This window comes from Anopheles arabiensis, chromosome 3 (assembly GCF_016920715.1).
Source record: "Anopheles arabiensis isolate DONGOLA chromosome 3, AaraD3, whole genome shotgun sequence".
NCBI lineage: Eukaryota > Metazoa > Arthropoda > Insecta > Diptera > Culicidae > Anopheles > Anopheles arabiensis.
Window position 1 is genome coordinate 22,038,227 of NC_053518.1, and position 21,956 is coordinate 22,060,182.

Here is a 21,956-nt window from a genome sequence, read left to right on the forward strand (position 1 = left end):
ACCGTTTTTTTGCCACGTTGTATTGCCACTGGTGCAACACTTTCGCCACTAATCGTCTGTTGGTTTATCGTATTAATTAATTGCCAGCTTGACCCACGTGGGATGCAAAAGGGTTGGGGTAACTATCGGGATGATTATAAGGTCGGCTTAAATGGTGCTGTGATGGGGGGGAGTAGAAACACATATTTTACACTACAAGCCGCCACCAGTTGGCTGAGTGCTGGCAGGAACGGAAGCGGCCCAGAACGCGTTTAGTTCTAGCCGAAGCGGGAGCGGTAGAATCAACAGAAGCGAGAAAAACCAATTTTCGCTCGCCCTCCGCTTCCCATCAGGTACTGGGAAAGTTTGCTTTTCATTATAAAATAGCCGGGTGAAAATCGGATGATGGTGATGGCTGTACGGCACGCTCTCAGCTCCCAGCCAGCCGCTTGGGTGGCAAATTGGCCGATGCATCGTTTGCAATGTGAGCTGCAATTTTTGCAGCCTTTCCTCCACCGGCGCTCGTATCACGTAGTTATGCACATTATACTTTGTCTACGAGCCTGCTGGTGTGAACCGGACGATAATGGTGATGATGGCGCTGATGAGTATGCTGATGTCGTCGCTCCATTCAGGGCGACCAATTAGCCGACAACAGTAAGCCACTTCGCTGACGCGTGCGGGCACAAAATTGCTACTCTCTGGGACGGCCCATTTGGGTTAACGAGGTGACAAAACGATATGGCTTCCGTGGGTAAGAGAGAATGGGTAGAAAGAGAGAGAGCGATCCGGGCCTCTGTAAGCTTGTGAAGAGTGGATGGGCTTCGAGATCGCTACGGCACGCTGCTATTCTACATAACACTTCTTCACCTAATTACAACTCGTACCCCATTTCGGTCGGCCCTTACGCTTCGTCCAGCATCGATGCGCAGCTAGCACCGTCCAGACAGCCACCCACCGACGTCCAGCCCATGTTGGATGCGTCCGCCTCGAGAGCCATCTCGTCTAGCAGCGGCGCACTATCGTCATCGAGCAGTGCCGCCATCGACTGTCCCGGGTGTCCGCCAAGTTCAGCTTCACCAGCACCGTCGGTTCGGTGATCGGCGTACGGTTGCTGCAGCTGAAAGTGTCCCGGCTGCTGCTCGAGCGTACTTTCGTCAGCGATCGGTCCAGTCGTACTGCCGCCACCGTTGCCACCGTTGTCACCCGCCGGCGACTGATTGCGCGACAGCTTTATCACATTCGAGAGGATCATGTTCTTGATCATCAGATTGTGTCAGTACAGTTCGGCGAACGTCATGTTGTGCATCTCCTCGAGGACCTGCGTCGAGGACAGGTCGCCCATGCTGCCCGGATCGTTCGGCCCGTTCGGCCCGTTGGCACTGTGGTGGTGGTGGTGGTGCAGCGTGACCGCACCGATCGTCGGCAGTCCGCCGAGCGTTTGGCCCGGGTTGCCCATGCCCACGTCCTGGCGCATCACGTTCCGGCGCCATTTGGCGCGAGCATTTTGAAACCAGACCTGGGAAGGGGAGAATAGAATACATAAAAGATTAGAAAATAAGATAGAGGTATATAATTGTATCTTTTGTTTTTGCGTAATTTTTGGTGCTTTTTATGAGTTTATCTAGAGTTGATTTTCCATTGACATCTACTATTAGACTACCGCACTATCCTTAAGGTTCCTTTTTAGTACTCATTCATACTTGATATTTAGGTAGAATATACACTAAAAAGCTTCAAACAGATAAATGTATCTCATTATAATTTCATTGAAGAGCTTTTATTCGTTGTACACCACTTTTATGCAGTGTGCTTTATTTATAACAATACTGTAATTTTAATTTAAAGCGTTTACATTGGGTCTATAAATTCAAGCTTTTCGTTATCACTGAGATAACATTGTTTTATGTTACTTTCTGCTCTCTAAGTTGTTTGTTTATGTGATTTATTTTAACGATTTACACATGGATTGAGCAGTTTAGTTTAGAACTGGCCGTTGGAAAGCATAAATATAGTCGTTGACGCAAAATTTTTGGCTCTAAGACATCAGTTTTTTTACAATGTGCATACATTTTTGACTTTAACGCATCATTTTTGTCTGTAAGTCATCAATTTTCTACTATGGTAATTTTCCAAGTTTTTTTTGCAGATTTTTGACAATTGTTATTTTACATCACACCTAAACATTTTAAAAGTTTATAGATTTTTATAAGAAAAAAATGAAATTTAATAAATGCTAAACCCATTGTTTACATTTGAAAAAAATCCAACTTTTTCACTACATTGAAACTTAACTAAGCGTATTTTTTAAATAATTTTAATTCCATTGAGTGAATTATTGTTATATTAATTTAAGTTGCAAACTTTTGGAACACACCGTTTGATATATTAGATTACATTTTGCAATCAAAACGATTGACTTACAGTCAAAATTGATGCCTTAAAGACACAAATTGTGACACGCAATCAAAAATTGGTGTCTTAGAGACCAAAATAGGTGAGTTGGAGCCAAAATATAACGGCAAACGACTGTAATCACCAAAAAGGGATTTTATTACAATTACATTTCATTGCAAAAAAGCTTTTTAGTCTTATAATCGGTCACCGGTAAACCAATTTAAATTCCAAAATAATATTAAAAATACTTAAAAATAAACGACCAAATGTTTTTACTGTAAAAACTGAAGCAGCATTTAACCTGACAAGTCTTGTAAGTACAAATGAATTGATTTAATAACAAATGAATATTCATTTAAAATTTTTGTCCTATCAAACAGGAGTAATACTTATACTTATCAAACAGGAAAAATACTTATTTTAACCTGATTTTGGATGAATCAGAATATGCCTACAATTAATGCACACTTCTTGCAAAACGAACTTACCTGCAGCACCCGCTTCGACAGGCCGGTCTTCTGCGCTAGCTGCTTCAGGTCCTTCGCGTCCGGGTTCTGATTGATGGCAAAGTACGACTTCATCGTGCGCAGCTGATGGTGCTTGAACGAGGTGCGCATACGCTTGGTGCGACAGTTGGGCGTGAGCGCACCGCCCGACCCGGGCGACTGGCTACCGTCGTACGTGGACAGATCCAAACTGTTCACGCTCAGCTCCTTGTGCAGCAGATCTGTTGAGGAAGGGGCATACAATGCTGGGGGTTAGTTTACTTGTGCTGGGCTAAAATTATGATCACGTCCGAGTCACGTCGATGTGCGGAGCTGGAGTTGGGTTGCGTTCAACCACCCGATCGCAGTACACAACAGCAACGTAAATTTCACTTGTGCGACTAATTTTCCACCACCAGTAGGTTTCCACACTTCCTACCGACTGCTTGTCAAACAAACAGCCCCATCAGTTACCCTTTCTCGTGTGCAGTTTTGCATGGCGAGCAATGCAACCAGGCGACGGGAACAAAACGATTTATTTCCCTTCCCTCTCGGCTGCACCAAAGCTTTCCCAGTGTTTGGTTGTTGGAAAATATGTTAAACACATGCTCAAACACGAAGTGAAGTGGTGGCGAGCATCATTGAAGAGGAAGTTTTTTTTAGCGGCTTCCAACCCGGCATGTCGGGCTAAATAATTGCTGATTTGTGCGGAAAATGCAAAAATTTACGGCTGCATTGACAGACCGACGCGGCAGTTTTGTTTATTGGACAGACTTTGTAGCATGCCCAAAGCCCTGTGGGTGGGATTTGTCGAAGCGCAACAAACAACATCCCCCCTGCCATTACACCCTTGTTCCACACTCTTACTTTCTCACTCTCTTTCTCTCTTTCTCTACACCCCGTGGAATGGGGTTTGTGTTATTTGCTATTTTGTTTTAATTGTTGGCCCGCTTTTGCTGCATTTTGCCCGGGTGCAGATACTTCTGACGAGAGCCAACACACTCACCCTCATTGGGCATGGGTCTATTGTTTTATGGGGAAAGGTAAACACAGCCTGTCGACAGCCACACCGGTTGCATTGTTGCAAACTGGAGCACTCGGCAGTTGAAGTTGTGAAACGGTGTTTTTGTGCACCGTGATGCATATGCAAAAGTTACGTTCCTCTTGGCAAGAGGTTTTGTTTATTATTTGTTTTTCTTTAGCCCATTTGTTCAATATTCTCAGAGAAAAATCTCGACCAAAAGAAACGTTCAGTTGGCCTGTGTTTGCCGGTGGGCGGCAAAGCTGCACCTCGTAGATTTGCATTGATTGGCTGCAGCGGCATGTTTATGCGCCTTCCTATCCTTCTGCCTCTCTGACTGCCAGCCAGTCCGGTGATTGGGGTTTTATGCTGCCGTGGTCATATTTATCGAAAATTAGCGTTGTTATGCCTACACCAACTCGCACGGCCGGTAGCGGAGGAAAAAACCCCCCGCTCCGATCCGATTGCATCTCAGAATTAGAGGGCTCACAGAGGCGCATTCGGGTAGGCCGTTTAGTTAGTGCTAGGGTAGGAAAGCTGTTCTTGGAACTGCAAACGAAGAAGATGATCGGTTTTTCTCGGCAGACTTGTAGTTGGGCCCTGGTTTTTTTTCTTCTGTTTGCTTCTTTGCACAACAACTCGTCGCTGTCTCGAGGGAGGGAAGTTTGGCTTTTTGTTGTTCTGCCCTAAGTGTTTATCGTTTACCTTTAGGTTCGAAGTGATTAGGCACTTTTCATGTAATTCGTTCTTTTTTTCTTTTCTATCTCCTTCTCCCTCTCTCTCTCTCTCTCTCTCTCTCTCTCTCTCTCTCTCTCTCTGTCTGAATTCTCAACATAAACCAGTAGCATGCAAATAATGCATCGCAGCAAAAAAGGGAGGGGCACCTTGGAGCTTATTACTGCACCATGGTGGTACGGGTCGAATATTTAAAGGAAAAAAAACAGGCTAAGGAGCTAAAATAATGCCTTCGACATGCGAGTGTGCAAATGAAAATAATGACGTGTGTACCACCCTAGTTAGATAGTGTTGGTATCTTAAAAAAAAAACAACACCCTTAAGCCCGTTCCGACTGGCGCTCGTTAATAATGCGAAAAGGGTGTCGATTTTATGACGATGGGAGCATTTCTTTGGGTGCTCGTCTCGTGTAGGCAGATTGGTTAGCATGCATGGATTTGCTTATATTCATGAGTAGGTTTTAATTGTGGTGATCTTTACATATTGATGGGCATGAGAATGGCTTCACATATGACTTGATTAAGTCGTTTCTGTGTCATAATTTTAACACTAGTTGTGGGTTGAAGCTGTTTGAAAACATTGCTCTTATAGAACGTTTCATGGTTCACAGACCAAATTTCTGCTGAAATATAGGAAATTTTCAATAAAAATTCTACAATAGCTAATGAAATTCCCTTTAATTCAGACTTATTCATTTTAACATTAAAGGCTAACTTTAATGATCATAAGATTTGTAAAATAAATCGAAAAACAAATGCATTTTAAACTAACACGCTCAACTGCCATGCTAAGCGCCTTAAGGTATGCAATAGTATATCAAAATATGATTTTTAACCAACTTTAAAAGCAAAACCAAAAAAAAAATCCTTGACAATTAGATTCTTCAGATTATTAAGTAAGGATAAATGGGGATCCTTGGTCTAATAAGCACTAAGAAGAAGATGATGCTATGATGGAGTATATTTTGGGAAGTTATTATAATTTTTACTTCAATAATAAAAAAATCATTTTAAAACTACAACTAAATAAATAGAAGAACTTACTTCTTCAATATCTATTTGGGTTTGAATTTCCAATAACAGATCAAAGAATGGTTCTTTTAAACCACAACATTCATCATATTGTTCAATACGAATCCGAAACTTACTCTAAATATGCTCTTCACATTCAACGCTCGTCTGCATCGGACCATTGAAACCATTCGAAGCTATCGGGCCAGCGGTCGGGTGAAAGATGCAAGATCGGTACCGGTACCTCATATATTTATTTATTTCCTTTTAATGAAGTTGTACCCCTTAGCGGCTACCGAACCGCCGGGGCGAAGCCATAATTTTAGCACGATCTCCCCATTTACCTTGATGATGATGATTTCACGACCCGAAAGCACCGGGCAAGATCGTGTCTCCGGCCGCCCACCCATCGTAGGATGAGACGACACCCTTGCTCCCCCCACCGACCAAAAACACGCCAGCCACCTTTTCTCCATCAACGGTTCCATTATGAGAATTGGCCAGTCTCCCCGCCAGTCTTCTCCAGCTATTTTCCAAACTATTCCAGCCAACTTCCGCGGCCCCGACACGTTGCTACCTTCCAGGAAAGCTGTCGGGGTCGTTTGCTACCGTTTCGCTTGATTTTTTGCCATTATACTTTGCGCGATATTCCCTGCTCTGCTGCAGTGAGAGTGAGGGTCGCGGAGTTGTTTTTTTTCGTTTATGCTATGCTCTCCCAAAGCGATATTCTTATGAGGCCCTTCGGTTCATTTTTGTGCCGCTGCGGAACCCAACCACAAGCCCAGCAAGAGGCGCCTATCGGTGATTTGATATATGGTGTCGAAATTGTGCATTGTGCTACCCAACGTCGTCCATTCGTCGTGCTGCCCCAATGTTTCGGGTTCTTTGCTCTTGCGTAACGAAAGTGCATCCCGAGGAAGCGAGAGAAAGAGAGAGAGAACCCCGTCGTTTGCCACCGCCGTCACCCCAGCAGCTAATTATGGCAGCGAATGAAGACGCGATACACAAATCATTAGCATAATGGGGCCAGGCCTATGAGTGATTTATTTTAATTTAATGATGAGAGCACACCGCACACCCAGATTGTTTCTGCACACTCTGGTGTACCGTCTTTCGTTTCGGCAAACAAAAAACATGCCGAGTAGGGGATGCTTTCTTCCCCTGGCTAATGTCCCCGGAGCCAGATCTGCTTCCGTCTATACGGTTTCCCTTTGTGCCGTGGCGTGTAGTGGGATCGTGCAAAGTTCTGGAACTCCCGGATAGTTGCTCCCAAAAGGTGGTGGGCACGCGAACAAACGCCTCTCAGACGGTGCAAGGCAAAGAAAGCTTGCGCTTGCAGCCAAACGCTAACGAAGGCACCGCGGCCAAAACATCCCGCAGGCTCGAGAATAATTTCGGGAAGCTTTCTGGGGGGGATAGAGGCAGCGCCCTGAGGGGCTCTAGGGTGGTTCATGACCCTGGAGGATACTTATAATTGGGCCATTTGCTACTGATACGACCGTGTCGAAGTCGTTTGGGGCGGCATGGGGAAGTGGCGTGATGTGGGCAAGCCGATATTAAATCAATTACTCCGCACGAATATCGGTACGATCGGTTGTTGTCCATGCGATCATGGAGGTAAGCCAAACCCTCCGACCTAATTAGCCATGCAGATGAAATTCATTGTTTAAGGTGTTTTTATTAGTTTTTAATGGGCTGCATTGCATTACCAGCTGGCCCAGTACGTGGATTGCATGTTGAGAAAGAATTTATTTACTTCTCCTCAATTTGGACAGGTGTTAATTAAAAGAGAGTGCCAAAAAAGGTTCTGTTATTAAGTGTTGGTTGTGAAATAACTGTTGCAAGCTGTTTACTTTTATGTATGTAATACAATTATTTTGATTTTCTTTTCCCTCTGGGGCGTTGTAAGCTTCTATTAGACTTGGTTATCTTTGAATCATTGCTTCATTGATCAAGCCATCCTTTGGGAGGTTCGGGCTATACTAGTCAAGTTGGAGGCATATGAATCATTTAGTCACCAAACACATACATCTCTCCTCGTTGTGAGTTTAGCACAGCTTATATTAACAGTACGGGTTTGAGATTCTAATGCAGTTATCCGTTAGACCAACGCTTGACGAGTCTTGCATAATTTTGTAAGGCTCAACTGACCTTAGCATTGTCCAAGGGATGAATCAATGTCTCTTCACATCTAGCAAAAAAAAAAAAATCTGGATAATATAGCATTATTGAACATAGAAAATATTAGCAGCGTTAGATTCCATTGTCACGATATTATAATGGCAGTCCCTAAATCCAAGTTTTGTAAATGATGTGCTCCTATATATATATTCATTATGTGTAGCTTCATATACCACGTAGAAAAGTCTTTAAATTGACGATTTAACAACGCGCTCGATCAGAGTTAATGTATCATGTATCTAAAAAATGAACAATTTACAGAGAGCCAACCTTTTGAAGGTTGGATACATTAGCTGGAGATTCATCTATCAGTTGAGCAATATCTAACGCCTTTTTTACAACCTAATATCGTGTCAGCTTTAGCCCAACACATTTTTAACTAATTACTCGGAGCACATCATGTCGCTTTGGAGAAATCAAACATCAACTACAATGCGTTTCGTCTGGTAAAAGCTCTGGAATCATTAAAAATTGCCACCTAGTACACCACAGTACCTTTGGTTTGTCCGCAGTATTGCAGCATTGTGAAAACAAAGCTTTATTTGGAGATTGGAGTTATTGTTGCAATTTGCATGAAATATAGGATATACTCAGGATATTGGTTGAAGGTTTCTGTCATCCTTTTTTTCAATGTAGATGCATATTCCATTTTTCTTCATCTTTTCCATAAGTCCTTGCACCTAAAACCACTTGAACGATGTCCCAGCTTGGAAGTTAAACTAAACGGACCGGCCAATCGGGTGTAGCGTGTTACTTTACAACTTAACTTTCCGATCATCCCCAAGGATCGCAAATGGCCAACCTGGCCGGCCACAAATGGTTCTGTTGCCCCGAGGGCCTGGACTATTCCACCAGTCTGCCCAGAGCCTTTGATTGCCCGGAAACCAGATCGCCTCGAGCTGTATGTTTGGTGCACGATATTACAACCTAACCACACCACAAACGGTTGTTACTGTCCCTCTGTTCCCCTCCAGCAAGGGAAACACTCCGTCTAGGGTAAGGTGGCTAAGATACAACAAAGCTTAGAGGAAGGAACGCAACTGTGTGCGTTTGTGATGGCGTCCGTACGTTTTTTTTTGTATAATTGCTTCATACAACATCCACTTCACTGCATGAACAACATCCGGTGTTTACCTGGGTGGTTTTGGCTTTAGAGTCTTCGGATGGAGTCGACACATTCGAACGTGAGCGTCTTCGACAGTCGCAATGCAGCGAACCATCTTTGGCACAGTAGTTCCATCGCGGTGGGCTCCGGATATGAGCTCCGGGGATTGACACGTGATTGAAATGCCAAAGCAAATGGCAAACCTGGCCGGGCAATAAACCGTGCGTTGATTGCCTCCCAGGAGGATTGGCGCCACCTCGGTTTGGAGTTTGCCGTCGGGCCCGGTTCGTGGGTAGTTTCCCTGATTCGCGGGTGGCTATTGCGAAGCAATTCCAGCGGGACAGCTTATGGTGCCGCGTCGTTCCCGTTAAAGTGAACCGGCGGCCACCTTGAAGCTTGGTTCCCAGGTGAATCACGAGTGCTCGGAAAAAAGGGAGGCTAGGAATCGACCCTTCTTGCTATATAGTAGTGATTCATCGCTGTGTGGAACCAAAAATGATATATTCCATTCGACAGTGGGAAAAACCTTTCGAATCGTGTGCGTCATCCGCTCAGGATGGCGTTGTGAAGTTTGCGTGTAGGAATATCTAAAGGCTGATGTGTAAGAGCCGTTCTAAGAAATGTTGAAAGTGTACATCTTTCACTTTCATGAATCACTGGAAGATCTGCATTATTCACTTCCAATGATCAAATGCAGTCTCCTTAGCTCACACATATCCTTTTCTTTGTTTCGAATTCTAGGTGATATTCAAGATGAATTAATAGACATCTAAGACTTAGAGTATACAGTAATAGAACAGATAATATCTGCAGAACGTTTCATGATTCTTCGTCGTCGTTCTTGGATATATTTATCATCAACTTGACAGTGTGATTGACTTGTTGATTTATCCGAGACAGTATTCTGATTTAAAACTTCGATTGGTTTAAAGCTTTTGGTTAATGATATCAAATTTAAGATAATGTGGGGAAAATGGATTAAACTTGTCCTCCCGATAATGTCATGTCATTGAGTGACGCTTTTGAGCCCTACCAGTTGCCGATCATGAGTGTTAATCTCGTGTGATAAGACATATTTGTATATTTATAAATAAATCAAAGGACTTCATAAGCCCACTCGATATATGCAGAATTTGGATCATTCTGTTATGAGTTAATTTATCTATTAAAAATAACTAAAGCCCTAGGCCGCTTAAGATAAGCTTATAAGTGAAAAATACCTAACAAGATAGTACTGCTGATCTTTGTTTAGTGTAGTGGTTTTAAGATATAATTTCTCTTCAAATGTTGAGTACATTATTATTATCATTATTGTGTCAGCTATGTTAAGCATAGCAATATAACAATATATGTATAGCTGTTATTTCTTAGATTGTTATATCCTTAATGTCATTAGCAGTTTCCTTACATTATAGTCATTGAAGATCATTTGAACTAGAAGCGACTTTTTCTAGGACCCTGGACAAACTTCTTTACTTGCTGTTTTTTGTCTTCCTGTACTTGTCATTTTCAATTAGAGTTTAACCATTATAATATTGTTTGAACACATAAACTGCCTAATGTGTTGTTCTGCATATGTTCTATGACAAACATTAAATAGTGGTACGTAAGGGGCTAAAAGACGCTACAATTCTTATGTCAGATCAACAAAAAGTAACAACTTTAAGGATGGTTGTGCTTCTCCCAAAAGAGCTCCTTTTATGCGTTATATTACGCACGTTTGCAGTCGGGCCAGATGTGTGACTCTCACGTGGTGTACATCAACCAGGATCCAGTACCTGTACTGTACCAGTACACCAGAAATTCGCAACAAATCAGATGAAATCTTGGTCACTCTTCTCATGCTTTATCACGCACACATTATCTTCCCAAAAGTCACGTAAGTGTTGTGGCCTCTTGATACAGGCACTTTGGCGAGGGAGATTACGCTAAAGGCAACAACCACAAGCACGAGCGTGGAACAACAACAAAAGACGACAGAAAAAAACACAATCCTTCTTCCATAAACAGTGAACCTCTCGAGCGCTTGGGCTCACATCGCCAGCATTGCACGATGTGCAGGACGCACCGCCCCGCAAACTACTGCCGCTGGTGACGAAATCTGAGCCCCGTGGGATGCTGAAGGAGTTCATTTCGAGGGCTCACAAGAAGGGGCTTTTTGTTGTTGTTATGGTTGATAAGAATAAGCGTGAGCTAAGGTATAACCATAGAAAAGGGCTAACAAAAAACAAAACAAAAAACACGTAAACGTGAGCATACACGTACACCCGACAGTGACGGCACTTACCTAAACGGAGAGGCGTACCAGCATCGAGTGCCTCGAGCGGCTGCGGTGGTGTCGTTTGCTGTGTCTGCAGCTGAGGCGCTTGCGGTTGCGTTGGCGTCGACTGTAGGGACGGGCAGGTGAGCGATGGATGGAGCGGCGGCTGCCCGCCACCGGCAGGATCTAGCAGGCCGCCCTGGGATGGTGGTTGCGGGGTGGCGAGTTTTCGCTTCCGTGGCCGTCCTTTCTGCGACGACTGTATCGCCATTCCGCCGGCCGCCGTTACGGGGAAAAACTGCGGTGAAATGGTTTCGGGTTCACTGTGGCGTTTGTGGTGGTCGGTAGAGCAATGTGCGGGGTAGAGCGGTTGGAGTTGGAAGGATGGTAGGGTATTCGGTACATTACATTAGCGATTTTTTTTGTGTATTTTCCCGGGACGCGTCGCGCGCCAATTCCATTGTTCGATTTTACGTAGGTTCGTTTCATACGGGAGCATTATTGCGCGTGGGTTTATCAGTTCGATCGGAGTTTGGGAGGTTGGTTAGGAGTTCGGTTCGCGTAGCGCGAGATTGGCGATGGAAGGCAAATGAAAAGAAACAGCGGTTAAGCAGAGCGAGTTTTGGGATGGAAGGGTGCCGAAAAAAGGAAGAAAGAAAAGGGAAGAAATTGAAAGTGATTGCGGTACGGTTAATTTTGAATCCATCCCAGCCAGCGCTACGGTACGATCCTGGCGTGATAATCAGTTCTAGCACCAGGAGCACCTAGCACCTTTGCTCACCTTAGTACCTCCGATTCGTAGTGCTCACCGCAAAACACGCGACCGTCGCGTATGCCGGCCGTGTCGCCGCCGCGCAACAGCTGGCCACAGATGAGGCAGGAAAAGCAGTTGACGTGAAAGATGAGGTCCTTCGCGCGCATCACCAGGTCGGAGGCGCTGATGCCGTTGCCGCACCGGGCGCATCGTCGAACGGAAAAGTGCCTGCAGAGAGAGAGAGTGAGAGAGACAGAGAGAGAGAGAGAGAGAGAGAGAGAGAGAGAGAGAGAGAGAGAGAGAGAGAGAGAGAGAGAGAGAGAGAGAGAGAGAGATTGTGGTGATTTAGTTTTGAAAGATAATATCCTTTATCATGAAATGCGTGTCGATATCGGTTAGTTTAATTAATGCTCTCAGTTCAGCCAAAACTGCAACCGAACTAAGTCTCAATATAGGTCCACCATTGTCAAATGTGGTTTTCGGCAGATAGATGAATGAGTGGCACACAACCAAACATCTTTTTACTCAAAATCACAAAGTTTTTTGTCGCAAAATTCTTGGTGGCCTAAGTTCTTGGTCGCAAAATTAGTGGTCGCAAAAGTGTTGGTCGCAAAAATCTTGGTCGCAAAATTATTGGTCCCATAGCTATTGGTCTCAAAAATCTTGATAGCAAAGTTCTTGGTCGCAAAGATTTTGGTAGCAAAGTTCCTGGTTGCAAAATTCTTGGTCGCAAAATGTTTGGTTACAGTGGTCTTGCTCGCAAAAAACCTTGGACATAAAATCATAGTCGCAAAATTTAAGTAATAAATGGCTGTCCTTCATTTTATAGATTGATTGAGTTTGTCTAATTTTTTGTAAGGTATGCGACGTTTGGAAGATACCTAAATCAGTCGCTGTGGGCTTTCGCCTTAAAAATCCTATTTCCTAATGCATCATCAAACCTTGGGAACTCGTCATAAAATCGTTTGTTTAACCCCTAAACCGGGCCATGTTGTGTATTACTACCACAACAACATATCCAAGCAACAAAATCAAGATGTTTTCGCATTCTTTTAACATGAAAGATGTTGAATTTGATTCTTGGCATCAGTTTTTCCGCTGATTTTATTATCAACACCGAAGAAAGGGATTCAAACATTGTAATTTGAATTGGACGTCGAGTCTTTTGAAAAAACTAAAATTCTCTGATGTTGAAACTTTTGCGAGATGCGTTCTTTTTAATGTAGTTTCGTTCGTGAATTGCAATGAAGAGCTTCATCAAATACACTTTACTTGATATAAAAAACACAAGATAGGTCTTATAATTGTACTGCCGAAATGAAATACTTGCTTGTCTTAGTTTTCTTAATAGTGTTAACATGTTTGTAAATCCTTTACCTTTTGGCCATACAATTTAGGTCACATGGTGGATACTGTCCTCCCCGTGGATGAATAACGGAAGCTCATGAGCTCATCGAGCTAAAAGTGCATTGCGCCCGTGCTGCTTTACCCAAAAAAGGAACCACCGCAGGACCGGTTGACCGAAGTGTTGAAAAATTTATGACCACGACCACCGACAAACTGCTGCACCTCATGCACCCGGGCACATGTTCGGCTGCCTGCCAAACATTCCAGTTCGAAAAACAGTTCCCTACGCAACACCAAACAAGGATTGAGCGTTGGAAAACGGCCCTGCAGATCGAATGATTCATGCATCCCGAAGGAGAATCGATTTGAAACGAGTGGAAGATAGATACAAAAAAATAATGCAAAAAGAACATGATTCTTTTGGCTGCAAACTTGCAAAAACGTGACCTCCGCCATGTTGAATCGAAAACTGCTTCCCCGTTGGTACGGAGTCTCAGCAAACGGGGGTTTGGAAGAGTGGGTAGTTTTAGTTTCTTATTCTTTTCAGATGGTTTCAATGCTGCGGCACCAGTTTGCCAGTTGCCCAAACTTGCTACAAAAATATCCGATAAATCATGCATGTCCATTCAGCCGGCTCCAATGGCCGATACGTCAATTGAAGGCAACGGGGCCAGGAGAGAGAAAAAAAAAAAACTATGTTCAGGATTCAATGCTGTCGCTGGAATATATCTCTGTTGGCACGGTCCCGGTTTTCCAGCTGATACGTCTCGCATGCGCGTACCAACGCACCCGCCATGCGACCGGGAGCCGGGTCGGCAGGGATTGCGAGGGACAATTTCCGCGAAATTTTCGCCATTGTATTCGTTTTCGTAATCGTCTCAAAGCTCCTTGCTCTTCGCCTGCAATGCCGCGTGCTTATCGGTCCTCTCCGGACACGTGTGTGTCTGGGTTTTACGGTGCATGTCCAAGCAGCAATCGACATTCTTCGCCGTTCCTGGTGCTCCATTCGGGACGACTTGTTTTGCAAACAATGGTGTCTCTACGGGCCGGCTCCCGGGCCAATGGCTTCTGGTTTGGATTCGGAAGCTGAAGAAACGAGAAGAGCTTTCCTTTTTTGGACACAAAGACGATCGGTTTCGCGCAACGGTCGCGATGATCTACTTGGTCGAGAAGATGTCACCTGAGCCGTGCTTAAAGCAGAATCGTTGCTGCACTAAACCATCGAAGCTTTACCCACAGTATTCCAGCTGAAGAAGAAAATGCTGCCTGTGTACCGTAGTCGGTTCATGTCGGTTGCTTCCAACAATCACTTCCGTTCCCGAAAGACGCGGATGCAACGGCGGCTGGGCCAGCAAACCTAAAGGGAAGTGGCCCCTCTCCAAACGGACGTCTGATGGTTATTCATGTCGCAGGCCATACTGTGGTGAGGGTAGAGATGTGGCAAGACAAAAAGCAATGAAAACGTTTTGTAAGCTCGATTGCAATCCCCGGGACGCCCCGGGAAGGACGAAACGACATGGACTGTGTCCAACCATTTTTTGTCTGTTTTGGTTTCGTTGCAACCATCTTCTAAAAAGCCACTGTACGACAGCGCTTCGGCATTGGGACTGAATGGCAAATAAGAAGCAAAAATGTCATGACAGCGAATAAAAGTAGCGTCTTCTTCTTCTTGACAATTCTCCCCCACTTTTTCACTGCTTGTGTTCTTCTGTCTACTGCCGGCGAGCAGCAACATTTTACCGATATCGGATTGAATGGAATTGCGCTCGTTTGCAGTCCCGTTGGGACCGGACAGCCCCAGTGCGAGTGATTTTGTTGCCCGAAAGGTTCGCATCCTGCTCACTTCACCCGTACGCATACACACACACACACACACACACACACACACACACACACACACACACACACACACACACACACACGGACAGACGGTGAAGGTATGCATTTTTTAACAATTTTATTTTATTGTTTTCCAAATTTATTCGGTTACGAGAATCAATTCTACCGATCTCGGATGCGCAACGGACAGAATTGGTTGTTGCGTAAAATCGATCGGGAAACATGGCAGTCGCTGGTAGCCACCATGGTTACCGAATTGGCGATGTTTGTTCGCAGGGAACATGCACAGGGAGAACAGTAAGCAAAATAAAGACAAAAATATTGCGTTACGCTGTACAAAACTGTGCGAGTGTGTTTTTTTGGTTTGATTTTTTTGTATCTTTTGATTTCATATTTCATGCTTTTCCAAGTGAGTGTATGTTAAATCCAAGATAGTCTAATGTTTAAAGTGAAGTAAGTAAGTAAAGTTCATTTAAAATGAAATAATGCAATCTAAAAAATGTATTAAGTAAGCAATCCATACAAAAAGATACAAAAGCAAACAGATATATTTTACTGTAAGACTATGTAACTGGCCTTGATTTAGCCATAACATCACAACTTGTTCACTGAATGGAGAGTTAAAAAAGACTGTGGCACTACCATTAATCCTTCAATCAGTCGCATAGTTGTTCGTCATTAATTATTAATTGTTAATAATCAATTATTAATTGGAGATTTTGATGCACTTGACATTTTAAATTTTATTTGCTTTTCTACTTCCTCTAGAGGTCTTAGAAGTAGAGAGCTACTAAGAAGCCCTTTTAGATCGACTGGTTTTGGTGCCAATGATCCACTGCTCAAAATGATTGATGTGTATAATAGGTTAGGGTTATCAGCAGATTTCAATCAATCCGTTAGTCAGCTGCGTCAGTATATTCAAGTTAGTTCTAGGGCCATACTTTAAACTTGAACTCTATAAGCATTAAGTTATTTAGGCATACTCCCCGATAAATTTGATTCAAATAAATAAATAAATAAATAAATAAATTAGTGTAATATGGTAACTGTAATGATATTTAAATTCCATAAAAGCAAGTAATTGGCATTCAGGATAGGCGAGGTGTGGCTTATGACTGTCGTAAATATTATAAATAGCTACAGCTCCATAATGAGAAAAAAACTGTTATTTTCTTCACTTTTGTTCAATTTTTCTATCCGTCTTATATCCTAAAAGACAACTTTTATTTTGATGAGTTGAAAGACAACTTGCTAAAATCATGTTTTTACGTTCAATTATTAATATTTTTTAAATATGTCATGTAAATTGGGAAAGTTTACCCACAGTATATTAAAACTCTCAGCTATTTATGGGTTTGTGAAAACAAAAATACAAGTCTGTAGATATTACTTCTTTTCATTTTTGCTACTTGGTATTCGTTATCTTTCCTCTAGTTCTGCCTTACTTTTAATCAATCGCGTGTATGCATTGAAACCAATCAACAATACTCAAAATATTTGGAATATTTTGGCTTTCGTTTGTTTCACTAAATAATTAATAGTGTTTCTCACTAAATACCACAAGAAGTTGATGTTGAGCTACTTACAGTGAATTCGATATCCTGAGTTGAAGGAAAGAAATTTGCACAAAGACAACTGATAAAACTATAATAATGTAGAGGCTACAGTAAATTGTTCTTATGTACAATTGTTCTGTTCCAAACCACGTTGCAGGCAAGACAAGAATCAACAGCAACCATCTTGACAGTATTGGAAATGTACCAAACAGCACAACAAAAGCATCTAGTCGCTTTTCTTTACCACTAAGAAAACATCTCTCACCCTGAATCGGTCCGTCTTCAGCCGTTCCCTCCTTTCACCCCTGCGCACGCCCTTGCTCCTTGCTCAAAACCTCAGCGCTACTGCTTGACGCTTGCTTCGCGCGCTCGCTACCTTGCGTGAGTAACGGCAACTATTCCACGAATGATTTAAATGGCCATGGTTGTGCGCACGCAGCCACGCAGCTCGAACGAGGCGCGCGTTCCCGGGCGCGTACGTGGGTTCGCACTATGGCACCGTTCCGGAATTTTGCTTCTCTGTGGGGCCAGCGTGTCGGTCTTGCCCGCTGACGAGCACGGAGCGAACATTCGAGTGCGGCAATTTTATGGTAATCCCGGCCGCTTGCACGCGTGCACGTGCATGGTTGGCATGGTGGGCCCCGGTCGTCTGTTTGGGTGGCTTAAGCATGTCTCGAGCTTTAACCAGTTGTGTGCTAGTGGCAGCCGCAGCAGCAGCAACCGCCATCGCTGCTGCGGCTGCTGACGGATTTTGCGATAATCAGTCGGCAGGTAGCCGCATGGAACATGGTAACAATCGGTCGGCGGTGCGGATTAATATTCAGTCATGCATTCGCCCGGTTTCGTGGATATCGATGGCAGCTCATCGCCATTCTTCTTTCGTCCCGGGAGCCTGGGAGAGAGACCTCCGGTGTGAAGCCATCCCTGTGGCTCGGGAGCGGGAAGATGGCAATGGCCACAGCCACTGGCTGAGATGACAAAGCGGGAGGGAAAAAACGAAAACACAACGTGTGGCCACCAGCACTGCATTCGGTGCATTCGATTGTTGGCGAACCCCCCCCCCCCCACCAGCCCGAAACGGGGTTTGCGTTTTTCTCTCATTTGTCACGTACCACCCTCGTATCTGGGTCACACATCTTTCTCTCTCTCTTGCCGTCGCTCGTCGTCCTCGCGCTTGTGCGCTCCTTCGTTGCGCGTTCCATTTCGGACGCTGTGTTTCGCGTTTCGACTGTTGCCTTTGTAACCGCGGATGGTCTTTGAAATGGTACAGTGTTTCGTGTGCTGCAGCGACGATGATGATGATGATGATGTAGTTTCGCTTGGTATACGAAGCAGACGAGGGTTTATAGCTCCTTACGGTTGAAGGACTGATGAAAGATTGTGTTGATGGTTCTTTCACCCTCCTCGCATCGTTGCGAGACGACGACGGCCTGTTCGTGGTGTGCTCGTGAGCATGAACCACCCACCGGAAGCGTGCTCGTAGCTCGCATGTTCGTAGGTGCAAATCGGTACCAGGAATTGTACCGCCTACGATATCCTCACGCGATGCCGCGAACCGAGGGCGGACATGCAAATTGCACGCCCGCGACCTTCCTGTGTGGCATCGCTGGACCACCAGGCGTCTCCATGGTGTTGGAGGATTTAGGGCGCTGATTGATAATTTGAAGGCGTTTAGCGTGTGTATGGAACGAGATGGCTGCTATGAAATGACACTTTCATATACTTTATGTTATGAATTATTAATGCAAAATTATTTTATGATGTGTCTGATGTAGCAAACATAACAATCCCCCATTCCTTAACTTAACAATCTTGCCTTCCCGCAAGAAGAACCGCATAAACGTTTGATATTGCTTCATGGAGCAGAAAATGAACCAACTTCAAATTGAGGTGTTCTTGTGACCATTGCCATTAGCAGAGGCTTTTTACATCCTACAGGAAGGTACACGTACAGACACGCCCTGCTCGTTGAATCGCGCTCACCAACCACAAACATCAAGTCAAGTGTGTGATGGGTGGCATGACAGCATGAAAAAAAAGGAAACTGTTTGCTTTTTCTCCGAACAGCGCTTCTTCAGGAGTGCTGTCGTATTTTTTGCAGCATCTTTTGCCCCTCTTCTTATTACTTGAGTTACTCGAAAAAACATAACCCAAAAAAAAAGAAGTCCTGAAACCACCGCTCAAGCCCAACCCGAGGCCAGAAGTGAACTGTTTTGTGCAGGGAAAATACAGTACGTTTGCTCTGTCGCGACAAGCTGAACAACAAATAAGATATGCACATAATATATTTTCCCATTCTCGCTTCCCATACTCTTCAACCTCAAGCTCTCTTCAAACAACGCGAGAGCTTGCTGGCTAGTAGCGGTTGGGACTGTTGGGCGCGGCAGAGATTGAAAGGAATAAAAATAACACCAACAAAAAAGCACTGCCACGGTATTCCATTTTCTTTTCGGGATTTATTTGCTCACAAAAGTGCTCATCCCCCCTGCCCCTCACCCCACCCTCTGGCACGGCGACAGCGGGACAGTTCCAGTGTTCCATCCGTACACCACCGCAAACGGCTATTTGCATTCACTTCGAATTTCTACCGTTCGAAGGTACGTGTGGCAATCGCTGGTTTGGTCCCCGGAGCGCGTTCGGAGTGGTTTACGTTACGGTTGGGTGAAGAAATCTGATTGAATTGAGTTTGTGATGATGGCGATAAAGGGGCGAAAAATACGAAAAAACACGCGCGAGGGAAATCCAGGTATGAAAGCATATTTTGCTTTCATTATTGTAACGGGTTTGCCGTCTCCATCCCAAATCTCCTCATTATTTTCTCCCTTTTTTCTGCTGTATTACCCCCCAAAAGACATCTTCATTTCGTTGACAAATATGAAGCCGGATTCTTTTCACCACAGTGAGGGTACACAGCAGAGAAAATTGGGAACAATATTGAGCTTTGAACGGTTGCAGTGGGTGGCAGTGACATCGTGTGTATCGTGGAAACAGGCATTGTTAATTGAACGTTGTGCCAAGATGCCTTCAATACTACGTCATTTGTATGACGTCTTTTGAACTTTGCAAGATCGAGAGTATGGTTCATTCTGTACGGTGACCTTTGTGTTTCCTGCTAGTGTTTCTTTGGAGGCTAAGACATTGTATTGGCATTAAAAAAGTCTTGTACTGGTATAAAGTTATTGTCCTCTCATAACAGAATAGAGCTTGGCAAACCAACTCATTGTACAAATATTGTTTTCTTTATTCTCCTGCGTCGTGTCTGGTATCATGTCAGAAGGAAAACTCTTTAGATGATATTTCTTATAAACGGAATTTCATTCAATTGGCAAAAAATAATGTGGCCTTTTGGTTTCTTATTTTATGTGCCTATTCTTTGGTACCTTACTGTTGTATTAACCTACACAATCATAATCACTACTCGTTTTTCATGAAGAATAACACAACAGTCATTTATCAAACATGTTCCAAGCAAGCGAATTGAAGCATTAAACCTTACAATTAAGTAGACTCAACTAATTGTATATATTTAGATCATCAAGTCAATAGTGACCAATAATTTCCAAACATGGTTGTGTGTCTGCAGAGTGTGTGATTATAAAATAAACAAATACATGGCACTTAGTTAAACCTTTTTCAATCAGGAACTGAGAAAAATGGATTTGAATGGTGAATAATAATCAGAAATAACAACCATCTAAAAATAAAATAAAAACCGCCGTAAAAAGTACTCCGTAAAATGTGTAAAATAAATTAGGTATGTTATTAAACGACGCAGGTCAATACTTTCCCACTGATCGATAGGCCCCCAAAAGATGATCCACCAACCAACGTTTTAAAAGAAACGCTAATGAGACAGGATAATTTCGTTTCAACCGTTGGCCTTCCTTGTGTACCGTTGCGTACTTATTATTTTTTGTTGTTTTCAAATTAAACTTCATGCACTTGCCGCTCGTTAAACGCTATGACGATTCGGCGGGAAACTAAATAAAAAAAATCAGCCTTCAACAGAAATCCCCATTACCTTAAATGTTTGATAAATATTCGCCTGCGTTCGGCGACCAACCGCGGCCCAACGAAACGCCCGCCAATGAAACGCGAGCGGTAAAGATGCGTAATTACGGTTAATTGTATGGCGCGTGCAAATGGCGCATGCGAAAATGCGTCCGTTAAATAATACGGTTCAACCGAACACAAAAACAAACTACGCCTTGCATTGGCCGGTCGTTTTGGTTACGGTTGTTGAAATGTTTCGTATAATGAGTGGATCTTCGCATCCTCATGAGTGAAATAACCCCCCTCATCTCTCTTCCGCCACCACCAGTGTAACTTACCTGTAGTAATCGTCCTTGCAGTAAATGTTTCCTTCGCGCGAGTAGCAGCTCAGTTCCGCTTCGAGCGTGTGTAGACATTTGCAGCACCGCAGGCACTGGTTGTGCCAGGCACGGTCCGCCACGAGGAGGTAGTATCTGGAAAGGGGTGGATCGCGATCAACGGTTAATGTGCAGATCGATAGAACGCACAAAAAAATGGTAGAAGGAACTGTTTGCAGCTTACCGGTCGCGAATGGCACTGCCACATCCGGCACATTTTTCCGGTGCCACCGTTTCGGTGGCGATGAGGTCCTTCAACATGGTTCGATTCGGTCGATACCGGTCTATCACAATGCTTGTTGCCGCGCGGTTGATTTCGCCGGTGGGATGCACTTGCACCACCGCCTAAGCAGCAGGGGAGTTTTAATTATCACTCAACACTCACGTTTCGTCACACGCGACGCATTAATTAAAGTTACGCTCAAACGGGCGACAACACAACGTAATGTAGGTCAGTTGGTTTCTCGTTCAGCGTCACCTGAGGGGGAGAAATATTTTGGTAATGAATTACGGTGTGCCTGATACGTGTGTGTGTGTAAGTGTAAGCTTCTAATTTATGTTCCTTGCTGTTAGGCATGGAGCTGTTGTGTCATATAGTGTGCGATCACAATTATAAATGGTATGTTAGATATCTTTGTAAATTTAAGTTGGATCGAGCAATTAATTTACAAAGTTTACAGTATTTACCATATACCCCGTCATTCAAAAACATGCTCAAAAATACATTTTAAAATTAAATTAAATGTTAAATTAACATTACATGCATAGATAATTCGAAGACAATATTTAGAGCAGGGGTCTCCAAACTACGGCCCGCGGGCCGCATGCGGCCCTCAAGAGCTTATAATGCGGCCCGCGATGATTTTGCCAGAGTAAAAATAAATATTACGTTATTTTGACTTTTTCAAATAAAATTG

General features: G+C 43.8%; 1 protein-coding gene across 1 annotated transcript in view; it reads right to left on the reverse strand.

Moving 5' to 3' along the window:
* Nucleotides 1-1,236: 1,236 nt before the first annotated feature.
* The window catches only part of LOC120903893 (LIM/homeobox protein Lhx9-like), a 28,389-nt gene continuing 7,669 nt past the window's right edge, over nucleotides 1,237-21,956 (reverse strand). The window contains exons 2-7 of the mRNA XM_040313559.1: nucleotides 21,224-21,517; nucleotides 21,001-21,135; nucleotides 11,955-12,155; nucleotides 11,201-11,496; nucleotides 2,865-3,103; nucleotides 1,237-1,498 (exon numbers count right to left, since the gene is read on the reverse strand). Coding sequence (XP_040169493.1) covers nucleotides 1,256-1,498; nucleotides 2,865-3,103; nucleotides 11,201-11,496; nucleotides 11,955-12,155; nucleotides 21,001-21,135; nucleotides 21,224-21,300 — 1,191 coding nt within the window. The 5' untranslated portion in view covers nucleotides 21,301-21,517 and the 3' untranslated portion in view covers nucleotides 1,237-1,255. The remainder of the gene's footprint in view (nucleotides 1,499-2,864; nucleotides 3,104-11,200; nucleotides 11,497-11,954; nucleotides 12,156-21,000; nucleotides 21,136-21,223; nucleotides 21,518-21,956) is intronic.